This window comes from Raphanus sativus, chromosome 4, assembly GCF_000801105.2.
Source record: "Raphanus sativus cultivar WK10039 chromosome 4, ASM80110v3, whole genome shotgun sequence".
Classification (NCBI taxonomy): Eukaryota; Viridiplantae; Streptophyta; class Magnoliopsida; order Brassicales; family Brassicaceae; genus Raphanus; species Raphanus sativus.
Window position 1 is genome coordinate 18,639,510 of NC_079514.1, and position 23,205 is coordinate 18,662,714.

At 35.0% G+C, this 23,205-nt stretch overlaps 3 protein-coding genes across 4 annotated transcripts; 2 read left to right on the plus strand and 1 right to left on the minus strand.

Annotated features, from left to right (window-relative positions):
• Nucleotides 1-3,978: 3,978 nt before the first annotated feature.
• Nucleotides 3,979-5,417, plus strand: LOC108852839 (zinc finger CCCH domain-containing protein 61). The gene has a single exon (XM_018626320.2). It carries the CDS (start codon nt 4,092-4,094, stop codon nt 5,148-5,150), a length of 1,059 nt encoding a protein of 352 aa, XP_018481822.1. The 5' UTR covers nt 3,979-4,091; the 3' UTR covers nt 5,151-5,417.
• Nucleotides 5,418-9,886: 4,469 nt separating this feature from the next.
• Nucleotides 9,887-16,667, minus strand: LOC108835612 (phospholipid-transporting ATPase 2). Its single transcript, XM_057008905.1, has 25 exons — nt 16,514-16,667; nt 15,933-16,143; nt 15,633-15,846; nt 15,425-15,541; nt 15,223-15,315; nt 14,956-15,130; nt 14,644-14,810; nt 14,435-14,539; nt 14,102-14,199; nt 13,861-14,003; nt 13,640-13,736; nt 13,360-13,469; nt 13,078-13,242; nt 12,825-12,979; nt 12,614-12,694; nt 12,393-12,513; nt 12,184-12,290; nt 11,980-12,111; nt 11,689-11,842; nt 11,408-11,525; nt 11,147-11,320; nt 10,991-11,042; nt 10,762-10,889; nt 10,519-10,669; nt 9,887-10,428 (listed from the first exon to the last, which is right to left on the minus strand). The coding sequence occupies exons 2-25, from the start codon at nt 16,055-16,057 to the stop codon at nt 10,078-10,080; spliced, it is 3,333 nt and encodes a 1,110-aa protein (XP_056864885.1). The 5' UTR covers nt 16,058-16,143; nt 16,514-16,667; the 3' UTR covers nt 9,887-10,077.
• Nucleotides 16,668-20,386: 3,719 nt separating this feature from the next.
• On the plus strand, nt 20,387-22,603 carry LOC108837090 (nuclear cap-binding protein subunit 2). Of its 2 annotated transcripts, none has more exons than XM_018610162.2 (9): nt 20,387-20,541; nt 20,642-20,683; nt 20,910-21,133; nt 21,200-21,338; nt 21,410-21,443; nt 21,544-21,657; nt 22,000-22,074; nt 22,154-22,260; nt 22,345-22,603. In XM_018610162.2, the coding sequence occupies exons 2-9, from the start codon at nt 20,666-20,668 to the stop codon at nt 22,414-22,416; spliced, it is 783 nt and encodes a 260-aa protein (XP_018465664.1). In that variant the 5' UTR covers nt 20,387-20,541; nt 20,642-20,665; the 3' UTR covers nt 22,417-22,603. The 2 variants fall into 2 exon arrangements, with proteins under 2 accessions (XP_018465664.1, XP_018465665.1); XM_018610163.2 differs by having other exon boundaries at nt 22,000-22,068.
• Nucleotides 22,604-23,205: the final 602 nt, after the last annotated feature.

Below are 23,205 nucleotides of genomic sequence, written 5' to 3' on the forward strand. Positions count from 1 at the left end.
TTTGTTGGTCTTGTTATCCAGAAAATCTCAAGTATTAGTAAAAAATAGATGTTTGATGTCAAAAATAAAATTTGTTGGTCTGGTTACATAATATATCTATTGCATGTAGTATATTTTTGTGGTGTCGGCTTGCTTTGGCTCGACCTTCTTTTTAGTTTGTGTAGATTTTTAAGTATTAGCTCGGAATAATATAAAAAGTCGTTTTGCATGATGTTTGTAATTGAGATCGTTATTCTATCCGTGACTTGTCGTGTCACATTCGTTAACATGGTATATTTCATTTTGATTTAAGAAAATTTCTAAATAAAAATTTTTTAGAAAGATTATAAATTTGGTTCTAAGAGTTTATAATGATTATTTATATATTTAATAAATATTTGAATATGGGTATCTATCCCAAATTATTTTTTTCAATACTTTTGTTTTATTTGAATTTAATCTTCGCTAAAACATTATGTTTTAGGGCTAATTTTTTTTTGTTGGGAAATCATAGTCCTTAGCTAAAACAATTTCTATACACCAGACGACGGCCTTTATATATCACAGTGGATATTTATAAGCCACAGTAATTATTTAAAAGCGCAAGAGGGACTTCGCTTCTCCCTATTATCCCAAATAGAGATATCTTTTATGACATTGATTCTGATCCAACAAACCCAAACTGAATCAGTTTCAACTTTTAAGTAGAAGAAGCCATAACAGTTAGATCTGGGCATTTTACCCAGACCCGAAAACTCGAATTGGAACCAACCCAAAACAAATCGGTTCGGTTTGGGTACGGGTATTGTCATTTTACCCTATTGGGGTTTTTTATGAAGGACTCGCACGTCTGGGATCTGACACGATCAGAACCCGAGATCCAATGGAGTATTTGAAATACCCAAAATGTGTAGTATATATTAGGTATATATGGGTGTTTCAGTATATTTTAGTAGTATGAGTATTTTTTAAGTTTCAGTTTAGGTTTTCGGATCAGGTTTTGGGTTTCGGGTAAAATTTTAAATTTTCAAAAATATAATTTGGATAATCGGATACAATTTTGGGCATTTTAATGTCTTTGGATCAGATTTTGGATAAAATTTCAGATATTTTGGGTATTTAGATATTTTCAGGTATTTTTTGTGTGTTTTGGGTATTTTTTGGACCGAACCCGACAGGATCCGAACAAAACCCGACTCAGAACCAAATAAAACCTGAACCAACCAATTCTAATTAACATATTAGGTTAAACTATCTAAGACATGAACCAACCCGAACCCGATAAAACCTGAACCGAACCCAAAACAATAAATTCTAATAATTCTATTGAGTCTAAAACTATGTAAGACCCAAAGAACACGGAGCCGACAAAACTCGACCCAAACCCGACCCGACCCGACCCAAGAATAGGAAAGTGGATCTAAGAAAGTGAATTTTCGATAGCTTTAGGCGGGATTAGAGTTTACGAGGTCCAAAGGAATATAAATTAGAAAGTGAAACATAGCTAGAACTAGCGACTAGTAGATTTGGGTTGAGAAAAACAAAATGGACAAAGCACAATCAACAAGTATGCCTGAGGGAAGAAGTATCTCTATATGTAATTGATAATACAAAAAGTGTCTTAAAGATTACATTTTTCTATATACAAAGTATAATTAAGCTAGTTAATACTTAATAGTAAACTATCATATGCTTTATGTATGTTATTTAATGTGTGAATTCTGATAGATCCTTTTAAATGTGTTTTTCCAATCAGTATCGTACCAAATCTCACGTTTTTTTATATGTTCTATCACACTTAAATATTAGGGCTAATTGGTGTAATAGCCAAATTTAAAAAAAATTAAGAATATGGCAGTGATGTAGACATAATTAGATCTTCTATCATTTTTCCATTTTTCTTCCGGTTATCTCCTTTTCACAAGACGGTTGACGGTAAGAGTTGTCGATGGTAACTGTAATGCTATTATATAAATAGAACAGAACATGTTATAAATAATATAGTTCATATAAATAATACGGTTCATATTATTTGATCAAAAAAAAAGTTCATATTAATGAAAGCATAAAATGATTTAAATATATTATACTATGTATGTACACAATTAACAAATAGCATAAACATAATTTTTATGACAGATAATTTAACAATGTAATAGATAATCAGTAATCCCTAAAAAAATATAAACCCTAAATCTAAACATCAACATAACAAAGAGAATTGTAACAAACAAGTAGCATAGTACATATTGTTCAAATTTTGATATTTGCAAAGAAAGATGTAATGATTACCCCAATATCAACCCAAAACTAAACCCAAAATACTAGTCACTAAACCCTAAAAGAAATATAAACCCTAATCCAAATATCATAAGTGCACATAGTACATAACATGAAACATTATCAAAATAGATTAGTAACAAAGGAAATAGTATAGTACATATTATTCAAATTTTGAAATATTTATGATTACATATTATTCAAATTCAACCCAAACATTTCATAAACTAAACCCAAAACACTAATCATTAAATCCTAAAAAGTAATATAAACCCTAACCCATATATCAAAATAAACAAATAGTAGATAATAATGGAATATTATTAAAATAGAATAGTAACAAACTAAATAAAATAGTAACACCCGAAATAACATATATTGTTTTAACTAAAAGACATCGATGATGGTGGTAATAATGGTGGTAAGTAAATTGAAGAATAAGTTTGTGCAGGTATTAACTGGGAAGGAAGGGCAATATAGTATATATTATAGTAATAATGGAGGATGTTTTTTTTAGCTAGATAACTAATTATGTCTTATTCCATGCCTACTGGGACCAATTTTCCTAAATATTATAGAATGGATTTATCCAACTAATATCAGGAATTAAGTATGGGCATTCGGATATCTGTTCGGGTACAGATCGATTCTTTTGGGTATCGGGTTTTTTGGGTTTGGAAATTAGACCATGTTCGGATATTACAAAATTGTGGATCGGATTCGAGTCGGATCCTCCGGGTTCAGGTGAGTTCGGTTCTGATGTAAAAGAACCTGAAAATAATCGAATAACCAATGTATTTGAACCGGGTTCGGATAATAGTACCCAACATAATCATATCATCCGATTTGGTTCGGATATTTTGTATCCGAACTGCCCAAATTTACCAAAACAAATAACCAAAAATACTCATTAGACATGGTTTTTTGAATATTTCTATCCAAATTATCATATTTTATCCGTAAATGCACAAAATAACTAATACATTTATTTATAATATTAATTTTAATTATTAAAATAATTATACATATAATTATAAATAATATTTTTAAATATATATTTACGTTTTGAATATTTTCGGATACTCATTCGGTTATCGGTTCTGATCGGGTTGGATACCGATTTTTTGGATACATCAGTTTAGGACTGATTCGGTTATTTATCTCGGGTCTGATTCGGTTCAGAACCCTTCGGTTATTCTGCCCAATCCTATTTGACAGGGATTACTAGATCGCATGTTACCAAACTACCCAGTAAACTTTTTGAACTGAAGCCCAACCCCGTTAAACTACCTCAACTGAAACCCAAGCCCATAATTTCCACAACTGTGATTTTGTTTCAAGGGAGACTCAGACCCCATAAGAACTGTTGTATCACATTCTCAGGTCTCATCACCGCTTGATCACAGTTATGTGGGCGAATCTCACGTTTTAAATGGGTAACAAACTTTGTCTGGACTAAACCTCAACTGATCACGACGTTTATCTATATTTCACTTCCACATTGTTTCAAACTTAAATCCGGATTGTAATATGATAGCGATATTAACAAAAATCACAAGACTGCAGTTGAGACGTACGTTTATTAACATGATTAATAAAAGTTCAATATGTGCCCTGAATTATTTTTGTATTAATCAGCATTTAGTGTAACATCACACTGGATATATTTTTACTTTTCATTATATCTATATGTATACTCTAGCGCATATTTATAGACAACAAACAAAGCATAAGCGTCTTTCATTTTATCTTACATTTATCACTTCTAGTCTTCTGTCTACAAAGTTAAACAAGATAACAAAACTTTAGCTCTCATCTTTAGCCACGTAGTCATGGACGTCGAGCATCACAACTCCAGCCACATCGGTAGACCAACGGTGGTTATTCCATCGAGAAAGCTTCTTTCCTCCGCCAAATCTCCCTCGTCAGCTTCTAGTCCCCATAAAGACTATTATTACGACTCAGACTCCGACGATCCATACGCCGGAGACCATTTCCGTATGTACGAATTCAAGATCCGACGGTGCACTCGTAGCCGTAGCCACGACTGGACCGACTGTCCTTTCTCTCATCCCGGCGAGAAGGCTCGTCGTCGTGACCCACGCCGGTATCACTACACGGGTGAAGTCTGTCCTGAGTTTCGCCACGGTGGTGACTGTACACGTGGCGAAGAATGCGGCTTCGCGCACGGCGTCTTCGAGTGCTGGCTCCATCCTAGTCGTTACCGTACGGAAGCTTGTAAAGACGGTAAGCACTGTACGAGAAAAATATGTTTCTTTGCTCACTCTCCCCGGCAGCTTAGAGTTCTTCCACCGCCAGAAAGTTTGGTCTCCGGCGGTGGCGGATCCGCGTTGTCATCACCCGCGTCTGTGTTAAGTAATGGGTGTGGTGCGTTTTGTTCTCATTCTCCGACGAGCCCCCTCTTGGGATTAGCACGATCACCACAGTCGTTGTCTCCGCCTCTATCTCCGGCTAATAAAGCCGCTGCAGTTTCACGGCTGAGTCGACACCGATCTTCCGTGACTTACAAGGAAGTACTAAACGAGCTGATTAATTCTTTAGACTCCTTTAGTCTCACGCAAGCGGCTTCTTCGGCGTCCATGCATGCGTCATCAAGCCTGAGCAACCATCATCATCACCGTCTTCCGCCGTGGCTTGACGTCGGAGATAGAGATCTCCAATTTGCTCTTTCACCTTCTTCTACTCCAAGTTACCTCAATGGCCAGCTTCACCCGAGTTTTTTCAGTGACGAGTTTACACCACGTGGTGGTCGTGTAAGCGATATCACGGAGGCTGCAACTACATCGGCGGAAGCTAGGGATAAGAGTAGCTTTGAGATCGGTTCTAGTGGCGAACTTGATCTCGGTTGGGTGAACGATCTATTGACATGATCAATGTGAATGGTCGGAGACGGAAAGTAGTATACGGTGACGGACACCGTCGTGGAGCCATTGTCTATTGCAAATTGTTAATTTTAAGATTTTTTTTTTCTTGTGTTAATTAAGAGACTGTACTATCACGTATTTATTTTTAAATAAGATTCCATAACTTTTGTAAAATTGATCTCTTGGAACTTGTAATATTTTCAATATTCAGATCGAATTCCTATGTAATGTTTACTTCGAAATATTCTATAAGAAATAAAGTGTTGTGGTTAATTGTTTATTTCTTTTCATTAATGTCTTATACACATAATTTGTATAGTTTTTGTATTTGTAGAGTTTTCTCACGTCGGTTCAATGAACGATACTTTGTATTGAGGAGTCAATAAAATCAATGGATGGTGAGAAAAGAAATAAAACAATAGTGCCTTTAATTCATACCTTTGATGAATACTAATAGATTCTTTTTGACCAAAACGTTTGTTTCTTTCTATTTTCTAATAGATGATGTTTTAAGATAATGCATATAAATTTAAAAACATATATTTTCATATTTTCTAAGAAAAAACACTATTAACTATTCCATTAATCATAATTTAACTAGTAATAAAGAAAAAAACTTAGGTTCACTCTTTGGTTGAACATTTAAATTCATATCATTCTCTAATACTAATCACAGTGCCATGTAAATTATTAAATAAAAAATACTAAAAATCCTAACGATCCTAACGCCGGCAAGTAAACTCTAAACCCTAAATTTTTAATCCAAGAGCCAAACTCTAAATCGTAAATCCAAATTATATATCCTAAATTGAAATCGTGAACTATAAACCTAAGCCATATACCATAAATCCAAATCGTAGACTTTAAACCCAAACCGTAAATTCTAAACTCAAACCCTATATTACAAACCTATATTCTATACCTTAAACCCAAATTTTATACACTAAGCCCAAATCTTATTGTCTAAATTTAGAGTTTACGGTTTGGGTTTAGGGTTTAGATATACGGTTTGAATTTAGAGTTTATGGTTTGGGTTATGGTTTAAAATCTACGTTTAGGATATACGGTTTGGAATATATGATTTGGGTTTAGAGTCTACGATTTGAGTTTAGATATAAAGTTTGGATTTAGGGTATAGAGTTTGAATTTATGATTTGGTTCTAGAATTTTGGATTTTAAAATTTAGGGTTTAATATTTAGACGGCTGTGTTAATATCATTAAAATTTACGTTGCTACTTTTTCATTTAATATTTTTTATTTAATAATTTATGTAACATTTTGATTGGTTCTAGAAGGTGAAATAAATTTAAAGATCCATCCTAAGAGATTAACATAAGTTTTGTTTGGTAATAAAATAGGTTGTATATTATTTGTGGTAATATACTGTAAAAGTTAATAAATTTTATTGTTAAAAGTTGAAAACTTCATCTAATTTGAAAATCAAAATCTTAAAAACGAAGGGAGTAATAAAAGCATTCAAATAATAACATTATATTTCCCTCGGAGTATATAATATTTAATGGAGGATAACGTCATCGTTAGGTTTCGTTTGTTGATAATGGAACTGATACTAGTCCCCTACCATTTCTTAAATAAAAAGAAAAGGAATGATATTTATCTCCACTCCGAGAGCACTTTGTTTCCTAGGAGAAATACTTATTTGAGCGACAGCTGTACATGCAGAGAAATGTTCATATTATTCGTATAAATACGATTGTGTATAAACAAATGTGTATGTACAGTGATCATGCATCGTACAAGTGTGCGGGGTGTGAAGGTGTCATGTGGACCGCATGACCCACCAATACTAGTTCCCATTCTCATCTCGATGGGACGATCAGTCCTATAGATGTCCCCCCGAGACATATTTCATTATCATGCATTACATATATATACATCTATACGATGGAACAAGGACAGTGGGCCAAAAACACCATAAAATGGACCCAAATAAAAGCTTGGATTTAAATATTGTGGTACATGGAACCTCGAACTATTTACTTCTTCAAGATTTTGGTGCATTGTATCATGTATGTGTACTTTACTTCCCATATTTTTCTTGACTTTTCTGACGGAGTGTACTCGTTGAGATTGAGAGCAACATGGTAGATGAATAATAACAATGCAAAGAGATTAAACAGTTAGACGTTTTGTGAGCAACCTTCTTCGTGTTTGCAGCATTAGTTAGTCTTTAGTCCGTGGATGAGATTTTGTTTGAATTGATTATATCGTAAAGACAAACATGATATTTAGCTAAATTACCTCTTTTATATGGATCATAGACATGAACTTAAGCAGAATAATATCGAGTATTTATTGGAAAGTTAGTTTATCTTATAATGTAAAGACTAAAGCGTCTAGAGTTGTTAAAAGAAGTCTAACACAACTATTGGTTGATGGATCGATCTATCTACTATAGAACCACAAGTACATCCTGCGCCATTAATGTTCAAAACATTATTGTTCTATATTATTATTTTTTTAAAGAGTATATTATCTTTTGTTGCATACATACAATTTTAATTTGTTGCAACCTAACTATTTACCTTTATATATATACATATATATGTACCTTGGCATCAAATGTTATTCTTTTTGGGGTCCATTTCTATATAGGAAAATTGAATACTCAATACTTTCGATCGGTAAATAATATCATCACTGATATATAACATTTGGGTTAATAAAATTTTTGAACGTACAAATATAATAATAGTCAAAGTTATTTGTATAGTTATGATTTCCTGAAGGAATGGATGATGTCTAGCTACTCATCAAGTCCTTTCAGAAAATGTATTAGTTTGTATAAACGTAAAATTTTGAAAACTATACTACGTACTTTTTTTTTGCTTAAACTTGGCAGTGTCGGTATAGTGGGATGATAATTATTAAAACACAACTTTTATCCTTTTTTATTTTACATTTTGGGATCACTTTAAATTGTGATTTGTAACTACTAGTTTCAAAATCTTATTATAAAACAATTTTGTATCAATATTTATATTTCTACTGCATACAGTTAATATACATAGATGTTGTATGTTTCTAGTATCTTTGTTGATTTTCCTTTTGTGTGTGTTTCGGTTTGTTCTAAGTCTTCCCGTGTAGGTTAAAGTTGCTTTGAAGCTTTAGTTACCGCTTCCTATGGGCTATTTTGTTTTGAAGTCATCCATGTGTGGATTCTAGTTGTCCTTCCTTTGGACGTTGGTTATGGGGATGTTTCGTTTAGCCGCCAGATGTTGTATGAGTACCTAGCACGGTGCGATCAATGAATTTCAATTTGGGAAAAAAAAATGGTTTCGACGGTTTTCTGGCACACAGAACTTTTAAAAATTCAGAAAATATAAAAAATGGGGAGAACAACCATAAAGATCTCATGTAAGAAATGGTGTTCCCTAGTTTATCGTTTTTGGATAGTCAATAGTGAAGTTACTATAAGAGAAAAGCTTACTCCGACAATCTCTATTAATATTTTTTAACACTGAATTAGTATTCATTAATTTGAAACGCAAAAGGTTCATGGAGCACAAACTGAAAGAAAAAGAAAAACAGAGTACCAGTAGGTACCGTAAACAGCAGCGAAGCGAACACATAGAAAAAAACAGAGTACACTCATTTCAAAAGAAAAGGCAACACGAATAGCTACTCCCAATCCCAAGAACGATTAAGAATGTTCAGCTTGCTCGTTTTTCTCGTTGAATGATATGGAGCAGCCAGCGTGGACCTCCTGAGGCGACATAAAATTGAGTCCGATGATCTTTAATCACACTGTCAGCAATAGCCATTGGCCAACGCAACTCTGTTTCTTGGGGGAAACAACATGAACCAGGGACTAGCTTCCCAATGGATGAAGGAGACGATATGCAGTATCCGTTTAGTTCTAAGCTTCAGGAACCTGCTGGGTTCATCAAGGTTTCTCTTACTCAAAGGAAGAGGTTTCAAGCAAAATGTTTCTTTGTCTCATATTACACATTGCTTCCACCGCTCACCAGCTCTATTAGGAACAGTTACATTTATGCATGGAAACACTAACAATTTAAGGCACTTTATAAGTTTATATTACATATATAAACACTCCTTATGCTGAGATATAAAGTTGCCGGAAACGAGTGAAGAGGGTTTATACGTAGAACAAGATGGTAGCATCTGACTCATCTGAGTTATCTGTTACCATATCAGGCACTCATTTGTTTTCCTTCAAGAGAAATTGCCAAAAATACCATTTTCATAGTACCACTTTTCATGTTTACACTAACCACTTTTACCACTACTTTTAATGAAAGGTTTAGATTTGAAGGTTTTGGATTTAGGGTTAGATTTGATGTTTTAGAGTTTAAGGTATATAGTTTAGGGTTTAGAGTTGAGGATTTAGGGTTTAGAGTTGAGGATTTAGGGTTTATAGTTTAGACTTTAGGGTTTAGGGTTTAGGATATTGAATTCAGGGTATATAGTTTAGGGTTTAGGGTTTAGAGTTGAAGATTTTGGGTTTAGGGTTTAGAATTAGAGGTTTAGGATTTAGAATTTGGGATTAGAATTTTGAAAAGCATATAAAAACAAAGATATAAGAATTTTTACCATTTCAATAAATAACGTATTTTTGAAAATGTGTCTTTAGTGGTGGTAAAGATGAATAATGGTACCTTCAAAGTGATATTTTTGAAAATTCCCCATTCTTCAAATACTGTGGTAGTGGGATTCTTTTTTGGTTTTCCTCACAGAGATACAATTTGATAAAATAAAATGTATCTAAAAAAGACTATCTTTCAATATAAATCCGGTAAAGTTGTCTATATACAACAGTTCTAAAAAAAGTTCCCATTTCTTTCGTTTTTTTTTTGCCTTTTGTTTTCATCTGCATTTCCAGCTGAGTTAAGATACGTCACGGGACTTTAAAAATGTGGGAAAAAAAGAGAAAAAAAAACTCAAATCTTTTTAATTGTCTTTGCAGTTTCTGGTATAACCAGATGATGATGACAATCTTGACTGTGACTGGAAGAACTCGAAGGGAGTTCCAGGGCCAAATGACCGTCGAATTGCGTTTGGAGATTCTGATAACAGAGGCTCGTAAACAGGGCTTCGGTTCTTGGGCTGAGTCGACATTATGGATATTGGAGACACGTCCTTCTCGATGATGGTCCTCGGTTGTGTTTCTATGTTACCTAGAGTCAGTATTGGACCGCCCATACGTTCAGCTTGTTGGAGTATATTGATCTTGCTGGGTCTGTATGTGTAACGGTAGTACTTCAATGCGAATATAGGACCCATCCCCGCTCCAACTATCAGCTGCACAAGAGAAAAACGACAGGGGAATTATTATTATTCCTCGGGTTGGTGTTTGTTAATGGATAAGAGATGACTTTGATTGATACTTACAAACATTGTAATCCAGTACGAAGGTTGAGAACAGAGGCGGAACATGATCGTGTACATTCCCGATGATGGTATGGCGCTGAAGAGAAAGTTTATGACATAGAATCCGACCAGATTTCCCCAAATGGAAAGGTGTTGCAACACCGTAAAGGAGCTGCATCAAGAGAGAATAATTATTAAGCAGACTCCAAAGCAATGTATGAGTCTAGATGTGTGTAACCCAGGCGCAAGGACAAGGAGCTGTACTTGGTTTCTTGAGCGACAACGAAAGCCTGAAGCCATATACACCCAGAGAGAGCTACCATTCCAAGCTCCTCCATTTCACTTTTCTCATAAGCATATGCGTGAATTGTTATTACAAATACAACAATCGCCTGCAAATAAATCCCAGATTTTGATTTTGATTTTTCTTTTTTTACACATGGGAAAATGAAAAAAACCCTCACTTAAGTAGATTTGAGATGAGAGTACTCACGTGAAAAAGGGATCGACCAAACCACCCCGCAAATGTGCTTGGATTGAGAAGCCTGGATTGTGGGGGAAACATGAAAAACATACACATTAACATATGAACAAGATATGAATTGACATTCGGTGAAACCCTCAACGAAATTAATCAGTCAACGCATACCTTCCAGCTTGGCAGTAGAATAAAATTTGAGGATGTTGCATTACTGTAGTTTCACTAAGATCTTTATCAATTACACTAACTAGAACAGGAACACTGGTGTAGAACACGTTATAAGCCATCAAGCTAACCGAATTGAAAAGACTGGTTCCAGAAACGCCTGAAATAAACGAGAAGCTGCGTATATTCTGTTGTCAGTATTTCAGGAATGACATGGATGCTACTGAAAACTGAAAATCATATCTGACAAACTAATAAACTCACAAAATCTGGATGAAGCATATCAACAATGATTTGTAGAAGGAATACTGGGACAAAAATGCTGTCCGGTTATACGAATACCTCCCATGAACAAGAATCAGTCTTTTCAGAAACCTAAATCCTGCACGCAAACGCAAAGATCAGTCCATCAAGAACCAATTATAACTCTTTTGATAGGTTAAAACAGTTCATCTGTAACAAAATACAGAAGCAGTTGGAGGAAAAAAAAATGTATGTGATATGTATCTTAAAGTTAATATAAAGGATCTTGCTAATGCTCTTACTTCCAATGCTATAATCTGCAGCTCTTGCTGCCTGCAGCCCTTCTCTTCCGCTAATGCCGACCCCGATATCAGCTTGCTGTATCATTCTTACATCATTCCCACCATCACCAATTGCCAGGGTTCGATAATCACAGGATTTTAAAATCTCAACTAACTGTAAAGTTGAAGAGAACAAGTTCAACCGAAACATCAAATGAGATGATGAGCACTTCAAGGCCACTTTGTAACAGGATGAACAGAATAACTGGGAAAAAAAAGTAATAAGAAAGCAGTTAACGTTGGGAGGGATACCTGAGCTTTTTGTGAAGGTGTGACACGACAACATATGGCTGTCCTAGAAAGTATAGCTAATTCAACAAAATCCTTGCGATGGTGTTTCAGAGCAATTTCTAGTGCCCAGCCATCAACAACAAATGCCACGTCCTGTACGACCCATTAAATTATTCTCTGATACAGGTGATAGTAAGGATGCAAAAATTCAAGAGAGGGGTGAACCTTAGGTTCTGAAGTTGTAGTCCGCATTGTAAGTAAAACCCTCTCCAAACTCCTAGACACATCTTCTTCGCTTTTTCCATCAATCAATAGAAGTTGACCTTTAGGCTCTGTTGTAAACATGATTATTATGGTAAAAAGGTATGATAAGTAGCAATTAGGTAAAGCTTCCCCACATAAATAACAAAGAAAAAGAAATGATCCCAACTTACCTGGGGAGATAAAATTACATGAAAGAGCAATCTGTATAGCTGTATTCTGCTTATCTCCAGTCAGCATCCAAAAGTTTATCCCTGCTTTTCTAAGTGTCTCAATTGTCTCTGGTACACCATCCTAAAAAAATTCAGGCAAATATTTATAACATATCTGCTACTTATAATGCTACATTATATTACACTTTGAACCTCTATGTCCTTAACATTTAAAATTTTACCTGCAAGCGGTCTTCTATTGCAGTGACTCCTAGAATATAAAGATCATGTTCTAACCGTTGACACACCTCTGCAATTCTCCACTGTAACAAGAGAAATACACCATTTGAGGCAATCAAGTGAATCGACTTAATTGTCCGGTAGGTTTAAACTTAGCAATAGCATACTTCATAATTGCTTAAAGTGAACAAGGAGAAGAGTTTTTCCAATTACCTCCCTATCGACTAGAACACTACTAGCCTCTTTAAACTTTACTGACCACTCTAGATACTCATCTTCTTCCAGTTCACGCCAGGCCAAACACAATGTTCGGAGCCCCAACTGGGCATAGTGTTCAACGGCTTCAGCAATAGTTCTGGTTTGCTGACCTAATATCATAGTCGAGAAAAATAATTGACCATCAGCTCTGAGCACATTCAGTAGCACACTTCTTCCTCGTCTATCGATAAGAGATACGTTATCTCACCAGCACACGCAGAGGGAAGGATTGATTCATCTGCACCTTTTGACAAAAGAATAATTTTCCCATTCTGACAATCTCTCACTACCACTGACATTCTTTTTCTATCTGACGTGAACTCAAGAATTTCCAGTACCTCATAACGAATCATCACACCATTAAACATGAGTTCTGCGTTCAAAAAAGAGGACAAAAAGAATTCAATGAAGAGGAGAAGATAAACAAATGAAAGCTACTTTTTCGATACATATTCCATGGAAAGCAAAACCAAAATGATATCACCATTACCTAGACGATTGGCATTTTTGCCGACAAAAACCATATGCAACTTCGCCGCAGCAGCTACAAGAGCGTCCTCATCCTGAGATTGGGCCTTGTATATAATTTCTCCAGCTTTGCTATCGGATGGAAATCCCCCAAGAAAAAGAAACACAGTGAGATTGAAATTCCTAGATAAACAGAATAAATATACACAAGTGAAATACGATTTGTGAAGTTTCTTTCCCTTGCTTGACTGACAAAACAGACATTAGGAAAATTTAAACATGAAAACGAAGTTGAAAATTACCTTCGTACAGGTATAACTGTGTTGCAGATGGCCATAACTGTAAGAAATCGGATGACATCTGTAGAGCCACTGGTGATGGCATCTAAAAGTTGTGTATCTGATTAGAAAGATCAGAATACTTTAGAAACAATACTCTTTTGACGCAGACTCATCGATGCAGAGACTTAAACAGTGTATACGTTAATATTATTGACACAAATACGCAAGGTGAAGTATGAAACCTTTTAAAGCATCCCCATTCTCATTCCCATAGAAAATGCCACCAATACAACATCTTCTAAATATCATCTTGTTGTCTGTCAGGGTCCCAGTTTTGTCGGTCAAAATGTACTCTACTTGCCCAAGGTCCTCACTTATTGCCGTGCTGCCACACACAAAAAACAACATAATGTAAAACCAAATCGTGAGATTAAACTGTTCACAGGTGAAATATGAGGAAGTCTGCCTCTATCCTGAACTTACTTTGCTGCATAAGATGCTGTACCAGTCTCTTGATCTACCATCTCCACATCCCATTCTATAAATTTTGCATAAAGGCCCTTAACCAGATCTAGAGATACCTGCCGCATAATTCAACCAGATGCTTAGCAGAAACAGACATGCTTATTTTTTATACAAATGGATTCTCTTCAAAATCAATATTGCTCGATAACATATAATGACTAAGCCCCGATTTGCGATCCAACACCTCTTTCATGTGCCAAAATTCCAAAACGGGTAACAATATATTTGTCACTACACATGTAGAAAGGATGCTACCAGATTACAACATATTAGCAAGGAAGTTATAACTACCTTAATGGAGATGGGTATCATGATGGAACATAGAAGCTCAAACCGCAAAGGGATTACAAGCAGCTCATACCACGGGGCTTCCTCTGGATACTGCACATACCATTGCTAAAAAACACAACAACCAAGTTCGTATAGTCAGAACTGCCCAACTCTACAAAACAAGCGTCAAAGATTACAATACTATGATATTGTTGTATGAGGAATCTAACCTTTCTTGCTTCTGTATCTTTCCAGACATTTCCAGCAACACCGAGAACCAGAACAACAACAATTTGGAAAACGAATATTGCTCCAGTCAATTTATCAATCATTGCATCCATAGCAGTAAGTTTTGGTTCAGCTACACCCCTACACATACCAAGCTTGGTTTGGTTGCCTATGAAAGTATGAAAAATCATGAAAGATTATCAAATATCAACTAAAATGATATGACAAAACATATATGCTAAGAATGCATGGTCCTGACACTTGGAAATCTATTTTAAAACCAAAACAAGCCATTTTATAGAAGAGAAAGTTACCTGTATAAACAGATACTCCACAAGCCCACTCCGTATTTCTCAAGTAACAGGACTGAAGAAGAGTATTTTTTATAGTTAAAGAACAGACGTCATTGTCGATAAATGGGGGAAACAAGCGCATGTTTGCATCAAATCTTCGGATATCCTTATCTGGAATAGGACACTCAATCACACCCTGAAAATATGGATAAAATAACAAGAAATCATTTCACAGGAAACAAATTGGAAATTCAGGCGCAGTATATGATTGTTTACAAAAAGCCTCACTTTCATTTTGTGTAACAATTCTAAATCAATTCCCACGCATGCAGAAGGTATGACTCTTGTTTTGAGATCGGTTTCACCGTCTAAAGCAGCAGTCTGCATGTATGAGTTCACTTATTAGCGCATTTGAAAGTGCTTAAGAAAGGTTACCAGCATCCAGTCGGGAGAGTAGATTGCAGCATAAATAAATTATATGCAAGTGTACCTCTACATAGCAAACACCTTGTGGATCAGAGGTACCAAGCAAAACTAGATCACAAGGAACTTCATCATTCTCACGCAACCAGACAATATTGCCAACTTGTATGTCCTGTGCTTGGATCTACAAGCAAAATACTAATATAGCTAAGCCAAAATATCCTCCAAAAAGTCAATCGTCAGAAATACAAAAATCTAGCAAAACTGATTCATACATGCTTCTTGATCCCATGTTTGACGATCCAAACCTCTCTCTCGTTTGCTTTCTTATCAGAGAGATACCTGTGGTAATCATCCCAAGCTTCTTTGGAAGCGGAGACGGCAAATATGAATATCAACGGACCCCATGTACTTGCAGGATTGACAGGGGTTATAAGTGACCATAGCTGAAGGCATGCAATCAACAAGAAGTACTGGTTCATGAACCGGCTGGAATAAAAAGAAGAAGAACAAGTCGATCAGAGATGATTGAACTTTCTAAAACAATAAATCAGAAAAAAAGGAATGATCATCACCTGAATTGCTCCAACAAGTTCTTTGGAAAGAAATTCCACAAATTATACTTTGTGTTAGATATACGGTTATCACAACAAAGCTCCTTTGAAGCTTCATCATCGTTAATGTAAACAAAACGCTTCATTTTTCTTATTTTCAAGCAAAAAAAAGGTTTCTTTTAGAGTTTCATCCTCAAACTCAAAGAGGCTGATTGAAGCTTACGCACATAAACTGCAACAAACAAAAACGAAACTGTTAAAGCAAATTCTTAACATGAGAAAACTCAGCAGATAGTCACATTTCATATAAATCCGAGGATCTTTGATTATAAAATCCACCAGTGTTCTTGTGCACTTGAAAGAACTCAGTAAAACATTATAAACCTCCAAAGGAAATCAAATCGTAATCTAAAACCAGAGATCTAAGTCAAATCTGATTAAATTCCACACATCGAGATCAGAAGAAAACCTCAAAACTTCCAAGTAATTTTGATTTTTCGGATAATCTAAAGCCAAATGAACAGAGCTGAGGAGGAAAATTACTTTAAATAAAAAGAAAAATCAAAAATTTCAAATCCGTATAAGATTGAGCGATGCGTTACCCTGTCGATCACACGGAGCTCGATTTTCGCCGGAGTTCGGAGATTCCTCTCTCTCGCGTCTGCTCTGTTAAATGTTCATTAAAGACGTAAAGGAGAAGGTAGTGATCCGCAGCGACGGTGCGTTTTGTTGACTTCCGTAGAAATAGGCCCCACCCACCGTTGATTTGTCTCTGCCGTTTATGTTAATTTAAGAGACAATGCGCGTTGCTTTTTTCTCTCTTGTAAAACGGCACACGTTCTGTTCTTCCGAAAACTGTACACCTAGATTTGGATCCGCTTGCCATCTCCGAATATACCTGTTCTTTGAGCACCATAATTGTAATCTATCAAACTAGATTTGAACCCGGACATTTGTGCGGATGTATGTATATTTTACAACATTTAAAATATAAAATTATTTATAAAAATATATATTTAATATCAATTTTATGTATATAATATTATTTTAAAAATTTTATATTTGTTGAAATTTGTTTTTGTTGAAACTGTAAATATTGTATATCAATGTAGTATTCTTGTTTATTTATTTAAATATGCAACATCATATTAATAGTTTTTAAACATTAGTTTTATACGACATCATATTAGTAGTTTAGTTTTAAACTCTAACTAATTTTTATTCTTGGAATGTTTGTATATGTCTAAATTAAATTATTGTATCATACTCTAAAAATATTATTCTATTTAATATATTTCATTTCAATCTGTTTTTTATTTTTACTACAAAATATTAAACATAAAATGTTACAACCAATAAAATATTATTTATTCTGCTTTATATAAGAATTTAACTTGATAATTTTATAAAGAATTGAGCTATACTATTTAATTTCAAAATTAATTACTGGAATATATATATATATATATATATATATATAAAATATTGTCGAGATTAAATATGATAAACAATTAAACAATAGTTGGCTAGTGGAAATATATTTGTCCTTAGTTTAAAAAAAATATATTTGTCCTTTCTTAGAAATGTTATTGTTTAGATGTATATTGTATTTGTTGGGAAAATATCATATATTAGTAAATCTAAGATGTTTAGTTATGTTTTTAATGAATGATCTAACATGGATTTTGTATGATAGATAAAAAGTAGGATTAAATGAGTCATACCCCTTTTGATTTATAATTTGAATACCGAGATGAAACCTGAGGCGTTAACTGTGGGAAACGAAGAGTTCGATTGAATGCTGCGAGTGGGGATTAAGGACGAGAAATTCGTAGTTAAGTGAAGATATTAATAAAGCTGAAACGTTATAGAGAGCGAATCGACAGGAAAGAAAAAAACGATCCAGAAAAAGGAGGCGCCGAAGAAGACGCAGACGCCGAAAGTGGAAAGAACGCATGAGACACACAATCCAATGTGGTTTCGACACGTGTCATCGTTTCTCCCTATTTCTAAAATGTCGTGGATGCCTAAAAAGACAGATATTTCAACTTTATTATATAAGATTATTGGATTTGTATTTTATAAGGAAATGTTTATTATAAATACAAATATTACATTTTATGGAAAATATCGAGTTATGTTAGATTTAGAAATAAATTTTTAAAATAAAAGATAACAGTTGCAAATATAAAAATATTAATCTCAGTCTTATGAAATTTTGAATCACTCAAAAAGTAATTTTATTAGTTCAACCAGAATGATCTAAAGTTTTTTTGAAAATAAAATAATTATAAATTATCTTAAATACATAATTTAATGTATTTAATTTATTTATTATTGAAAAGTAGGTAAAACCTAACCTATAGATTTAGGGGGTGTATTGAACTGTGGATTTTAAAACTTTGGGTGGATTTGAAAAAATATTGGAGTTCGAAGAGATTTGGACTAAATCTCATTTATATGGATAGGATTTTAAAAAAGGAAAAAAGATTTGGATGAGATTTTTTCTTAAATTTTAGAGTAGTTGAGATCATTTGATCTTAAATTTTAGAGTACTTTTTAAAGTTCAATTATTTTAAAACGTGAAGTAGTCTTCTACTACTTCTAATTCACTCGCTGCAACGGGTTTGAACAGCATACTATTGACTATATTCAAGAAAGCTCAAGAGCTTACTAAAAGCAAATATAATAGATCAAAATTGTTTATCAAAAAACCAAATTCATAAACGAAAACATGAAAGATAAATTTAAAAATGGAGTGGCAAAAAGAACTTCTAAAAGCAACGTAAACTGTTGCTGTCAAGATCCCATATGCATAGCATTTGTCCACATGGTTGCTGCTATATTTGCAAGGACAGAACCAAAGCTGTAATCTACTACTTTAGCTTGTATATTTGGAGCAAGTAGTCTCATAGAAGAATACTTTCTCAAGCTAAAACACCACTTCTATACTCGAATACCACTTTTTATTATGCTCTGTTTCCTGTGATGTAAACCTTGGAGTACTCAAAAAGCTTTACCCTTCAAACAGCACCTGAATGAGACATACCCACAAGAACACAAAAGCTCCCTTATTTATATATTTTTATTTCTCTCTATCTCTCTGATCAGTGCTACTTATAAAGATGAGGCTAGGGTGAGAAGACTTGGAGGAGTTGTAGGTTAAAAACGAGTGAGATAAGCGGTGCCGTTTTTTTAGAGCCTCTCTGATGAGCCATAAAGCTTTTCTCTTTTTTTTGCTTCTTTATAGTCTCTAACATTCGACCTTGTCCAGAGTACATACAAATAAGTTTGTTAGATATCCTGCAAAAAGAAACAGACAAACAGTGATTCCATATATGTACACTTTCACCTAATTAGAAAAGACTTCCAACAATACAGCACAGAGACATGCCATCAACACTTCCCCACCACAAACTCCTTTAGCCTTCTTTGTTAGTGCCATCAAAATAGCAGAGACATGAAAAGAGTGATCTTAAACCTCTTGTATGTTAACAAGATCAGAATCACCGTATCTTCTCATAATACAACGAGTGAGAGCCCGTAGATATGGCACAATAACAAAGTACATAAACAGAATTAGGCAGCACAACGACGTGTTGGACACCAAATCAAGTTGAACCCTGGCCACCATTTATTTTCCCAGATTAAGCCGGGGGGGGGGGGGGGGTCCTGATAAGGAATCGATGAACGCTGCAGAAGTTTCATCGGCCCGTCAAGCTTGCGAGAGAAAATTCGGAAACGAGGTCAACATAGAGGTATACAGAGAAAATTTGGTGTTGTGAATTGGAGAGACATATGCAAAGGTGTGAGCTTCATAGATCGTCTTTTGCTTTGGCTATTTTTTAATATTGATTTTGGGTCTCTCCAAATAACAGGCACAAAGGTGGGATTTGAGTTACGATAGTTTTGACTGGGAATATTGAAAAAAGTTTGCTTCAAATCCTTTTCATAGTTTTTTCTTTTAAAATTGTTTATCTTTCAATAACAGTGGATTTGATTCAGTTTTTGTAAATTATTAATTGAATAACAGTAGATTACAAGTGATTTTTAGTGACTTTAGATAAATGTCATATTCAATAACACATGATTTGAAAATAAAATTAGAAATCATTAGTTGAATAACAGGAGATTTTAAAATAAAATCAAAACACTTTAAAATCCATGATTGAATACATCCCCCTTAGACCATCCGCATTGGGAGGATTGTGCACAAACTCTAAGAAAAAAAAGTATTATAATAAGTTAAAATTATGAACCTCTCTCTTTGCAGGTTCATCGGCAAGATCCGTTTATCATAGAAGTTCGACACACGGCAAAACAAGATTCGTCCTATTATTAATTTTTTTTTTTCAAAAAGCAAAAGATAAAATAATAAAAAAATAAACAGGTGGCAAACCCCACTTGGGTTTGCTGATGCTGATGCTCTTAGATCATTGTAATGGTTTAGACAAACGGACCGGAATTGTCAAACGAGAAGACTAAACCAAAACATAAACCAAATTTCCTATCACACCAGAGTCCGTTCGTTGCTTATTGCTTCCATCAGTTAGTTCCTTAAGAAATTAGGGTTTTGGAAGAAGAAGAAGAAGAGCAAGCGTCTCTACCTTTCGATTTTTCGCTCATCTAGGTAATTCTTTAATCTCTCGTATTATTCCACTTCGTTTCGGTTCCCACATCCAAATTTAAAAATCTAATTTTGGGATTTATCTTCTCTCGTCATCTCGCAGATTCACTCTCTAAAGCGGGAGGCGATGGCTTCTTTGTTCAAGGTACATAACTTTAGATATAGGGTGGAAGGGTTTTTCCTCTCGTTAGCTCGATTGGTTACATAAAGCTAATTCGAGTGTGTCTGGGTTGTCGGAGATCGGAAGAGGTGATGAAACCCAGGTCGACAAATCGACGTTGTAATGGATGTTTAGGGTTTGGTCTCACGATTTGAATAATAGCTCTTTAGCCAGTAAGTAAGGTCAAATGTGTTGTTGTTTTTGATATCAGGAGCAAGCAAAGCTCTCGGCTTATCGAGACAGAAGGTTCTCAGGCACACAGGAGGAGTTCGAGGAGGCGTTAAGGACCTCTTCCACCGTTTACATTGGGAACGTCTCTTTCTACACAACGGAAGAGCAGATTTACGAGCTTTTCTCCAGGGCAGGAGAGATTAAAAAGATTATCATGGGACTCGACAAGAACACCAAAACCCCCTGTGGTTTCTGTTTCGTCCTGTGAGTTTTCCACCACAATTTGTTACATTGGAAGTTTTCGTATCCTGATGGTGTTGTTGTTATCAGGTTCTACTCGAGAGAGGACACAGAGGATGCAGTCAAGTATATAAGTGGCACCATTCTTGATGACCGCCCTATTCGTGTTGATTTTGATTGGGGCTTCCAAGAAGGAAGGCAATGGGGACGTGGTAGAAGCGGTGGCCAGGTTTTCATTCTCTCTCTAATTTTCTGACCCTTTGTATTTGTACTCATATGATTTTCTGAATTTCATCACAGGTTCGAGATGAATACCGTACAGATTATGATCCTGATATCCTTTTCAGTCGCTATTCTTGTGCTTATTTATATAGATTGTCATATTTAGATTTCTCGGTTTACCTCTACATGTTTTTCTTTAACTCGGTTGTTACCTAGAGGTGGTTATGGAAAATTAGTTCAGAAGGAACTCGAAGCACAGAGACAGCTCGTAGATTACGGTACTGGTTCACTTGGAGGATCCTACCCTGCACCCGCCCCATCCAATTGTATGTCCTTCCAACCTTTTTTTTTTGTCAAATCTACTTGATCTTGGTACATGTATCACACTTAACACTCTGAATAGTCAACATGTACAAGTACCATGAATATGAGACTAAAGTTTGCTTTAGTCAGAATCGTGTTTCCCGGAAGTACTCGCTATTTTTTTTTTTGCAAAACACCTTTCCTTTCACTGGTTTGGTTTGCATTGTGATTGATAGTTTGAGAAGTTAGAAAATCATGGATCCTAATGTAAGGAGAGCTGATTGATACCCCATTATGCCACAACTTGTATACCCAATCTGCATCAGATTAAATTCTTTGGAATAAAGACATATTTCTAAATGCAGATGAAAGGCGTGGTGGACCTCGTGGTGGGGGAGGATATGGCCAAGGAGGATCAAATCGCCATGGAAGAGGTGGAGGTATAATCTTTTCAGTTCAACCTTATGCGTAGTAACAGTACAAATCATAACCCTTTTTCATGATTCAATGTTTCTGCAGATTTTCATCGGAAGCGTCAAAGGGATGATGATCGTCATGGACGCGACAACACAAGAAGAAACTCAGATCATGAGACTAGGAGAGACTCTGATCATGACATGAGACCGGTAATAAGCATAACTTTTAAAACGTTTTGGAGTACTTTTTAGTATGTTACTCGGTGTGATGTTGGAACATGTCTGCTATGACAGGAAAAGAACCCACGATTCCGTGAGAGCGGTGACTCGGACGATGACGGTGAAGATGATCGGAAGAAGTCTTAAAATGAAGTTTAGAAGTTGCAAATGTTATTTGAAGGATCAGTGTAATCTTTTAGTTTTATGAGGCTGAACTCAACTTGGTGGTTTTCCAGATTTTCGTTTCAACATTTATTTAAGTTGAGTTTCAGACAATATGAGAGATGTTCTCATGTAACCTTGTCTTCTTGAAACAACGGAATTATCATTGCTACGTTTGTGTGCCAAAATGCCCATGTGAAGGCCCACAGTATCAGTTCACTTTGGTTAAAAATGTTCCTTCGAGGCTTCGACCAATAAAACGATCTCATTAGACTAAAAACTTGCTTAAACTGATACATGATCACATTTGTTGATTTGTAACAAGGAGGCATTATCTTCCTCTGTTATAGTTTGCCTCTACCATTGCTCCAGCTCAAAAACATTCATACCATACGCCCATCCACAAGCTCCACAGGCTCGAGGGTCGAAGCTATCAGAGCTTTCACCACAAGTCTCCACAGCACTGTTAACATTACCCTTTAGACAGGAGTGTTAAAATAAGTTATAACTCATAAGCTGACTTAGCTTAACTCGATCTTTTATGAACATGATCTTTGTTTTTAGGTTTATTTTTTAACGCATATGACTAGCAACTAATTAAATTAATAAAAACCAAATCGAGTTGCTGCAGCAAAAAAAAAAAAATTTCAACTACAGATGTAACAACGTAAATCATGGGATCGAACAATGGGATCATGAATTAGATGATATTGGAAGATCATATTACCTCGAACTAAATTAACATATGAGTATAACAAAATAATTTTGAAACTT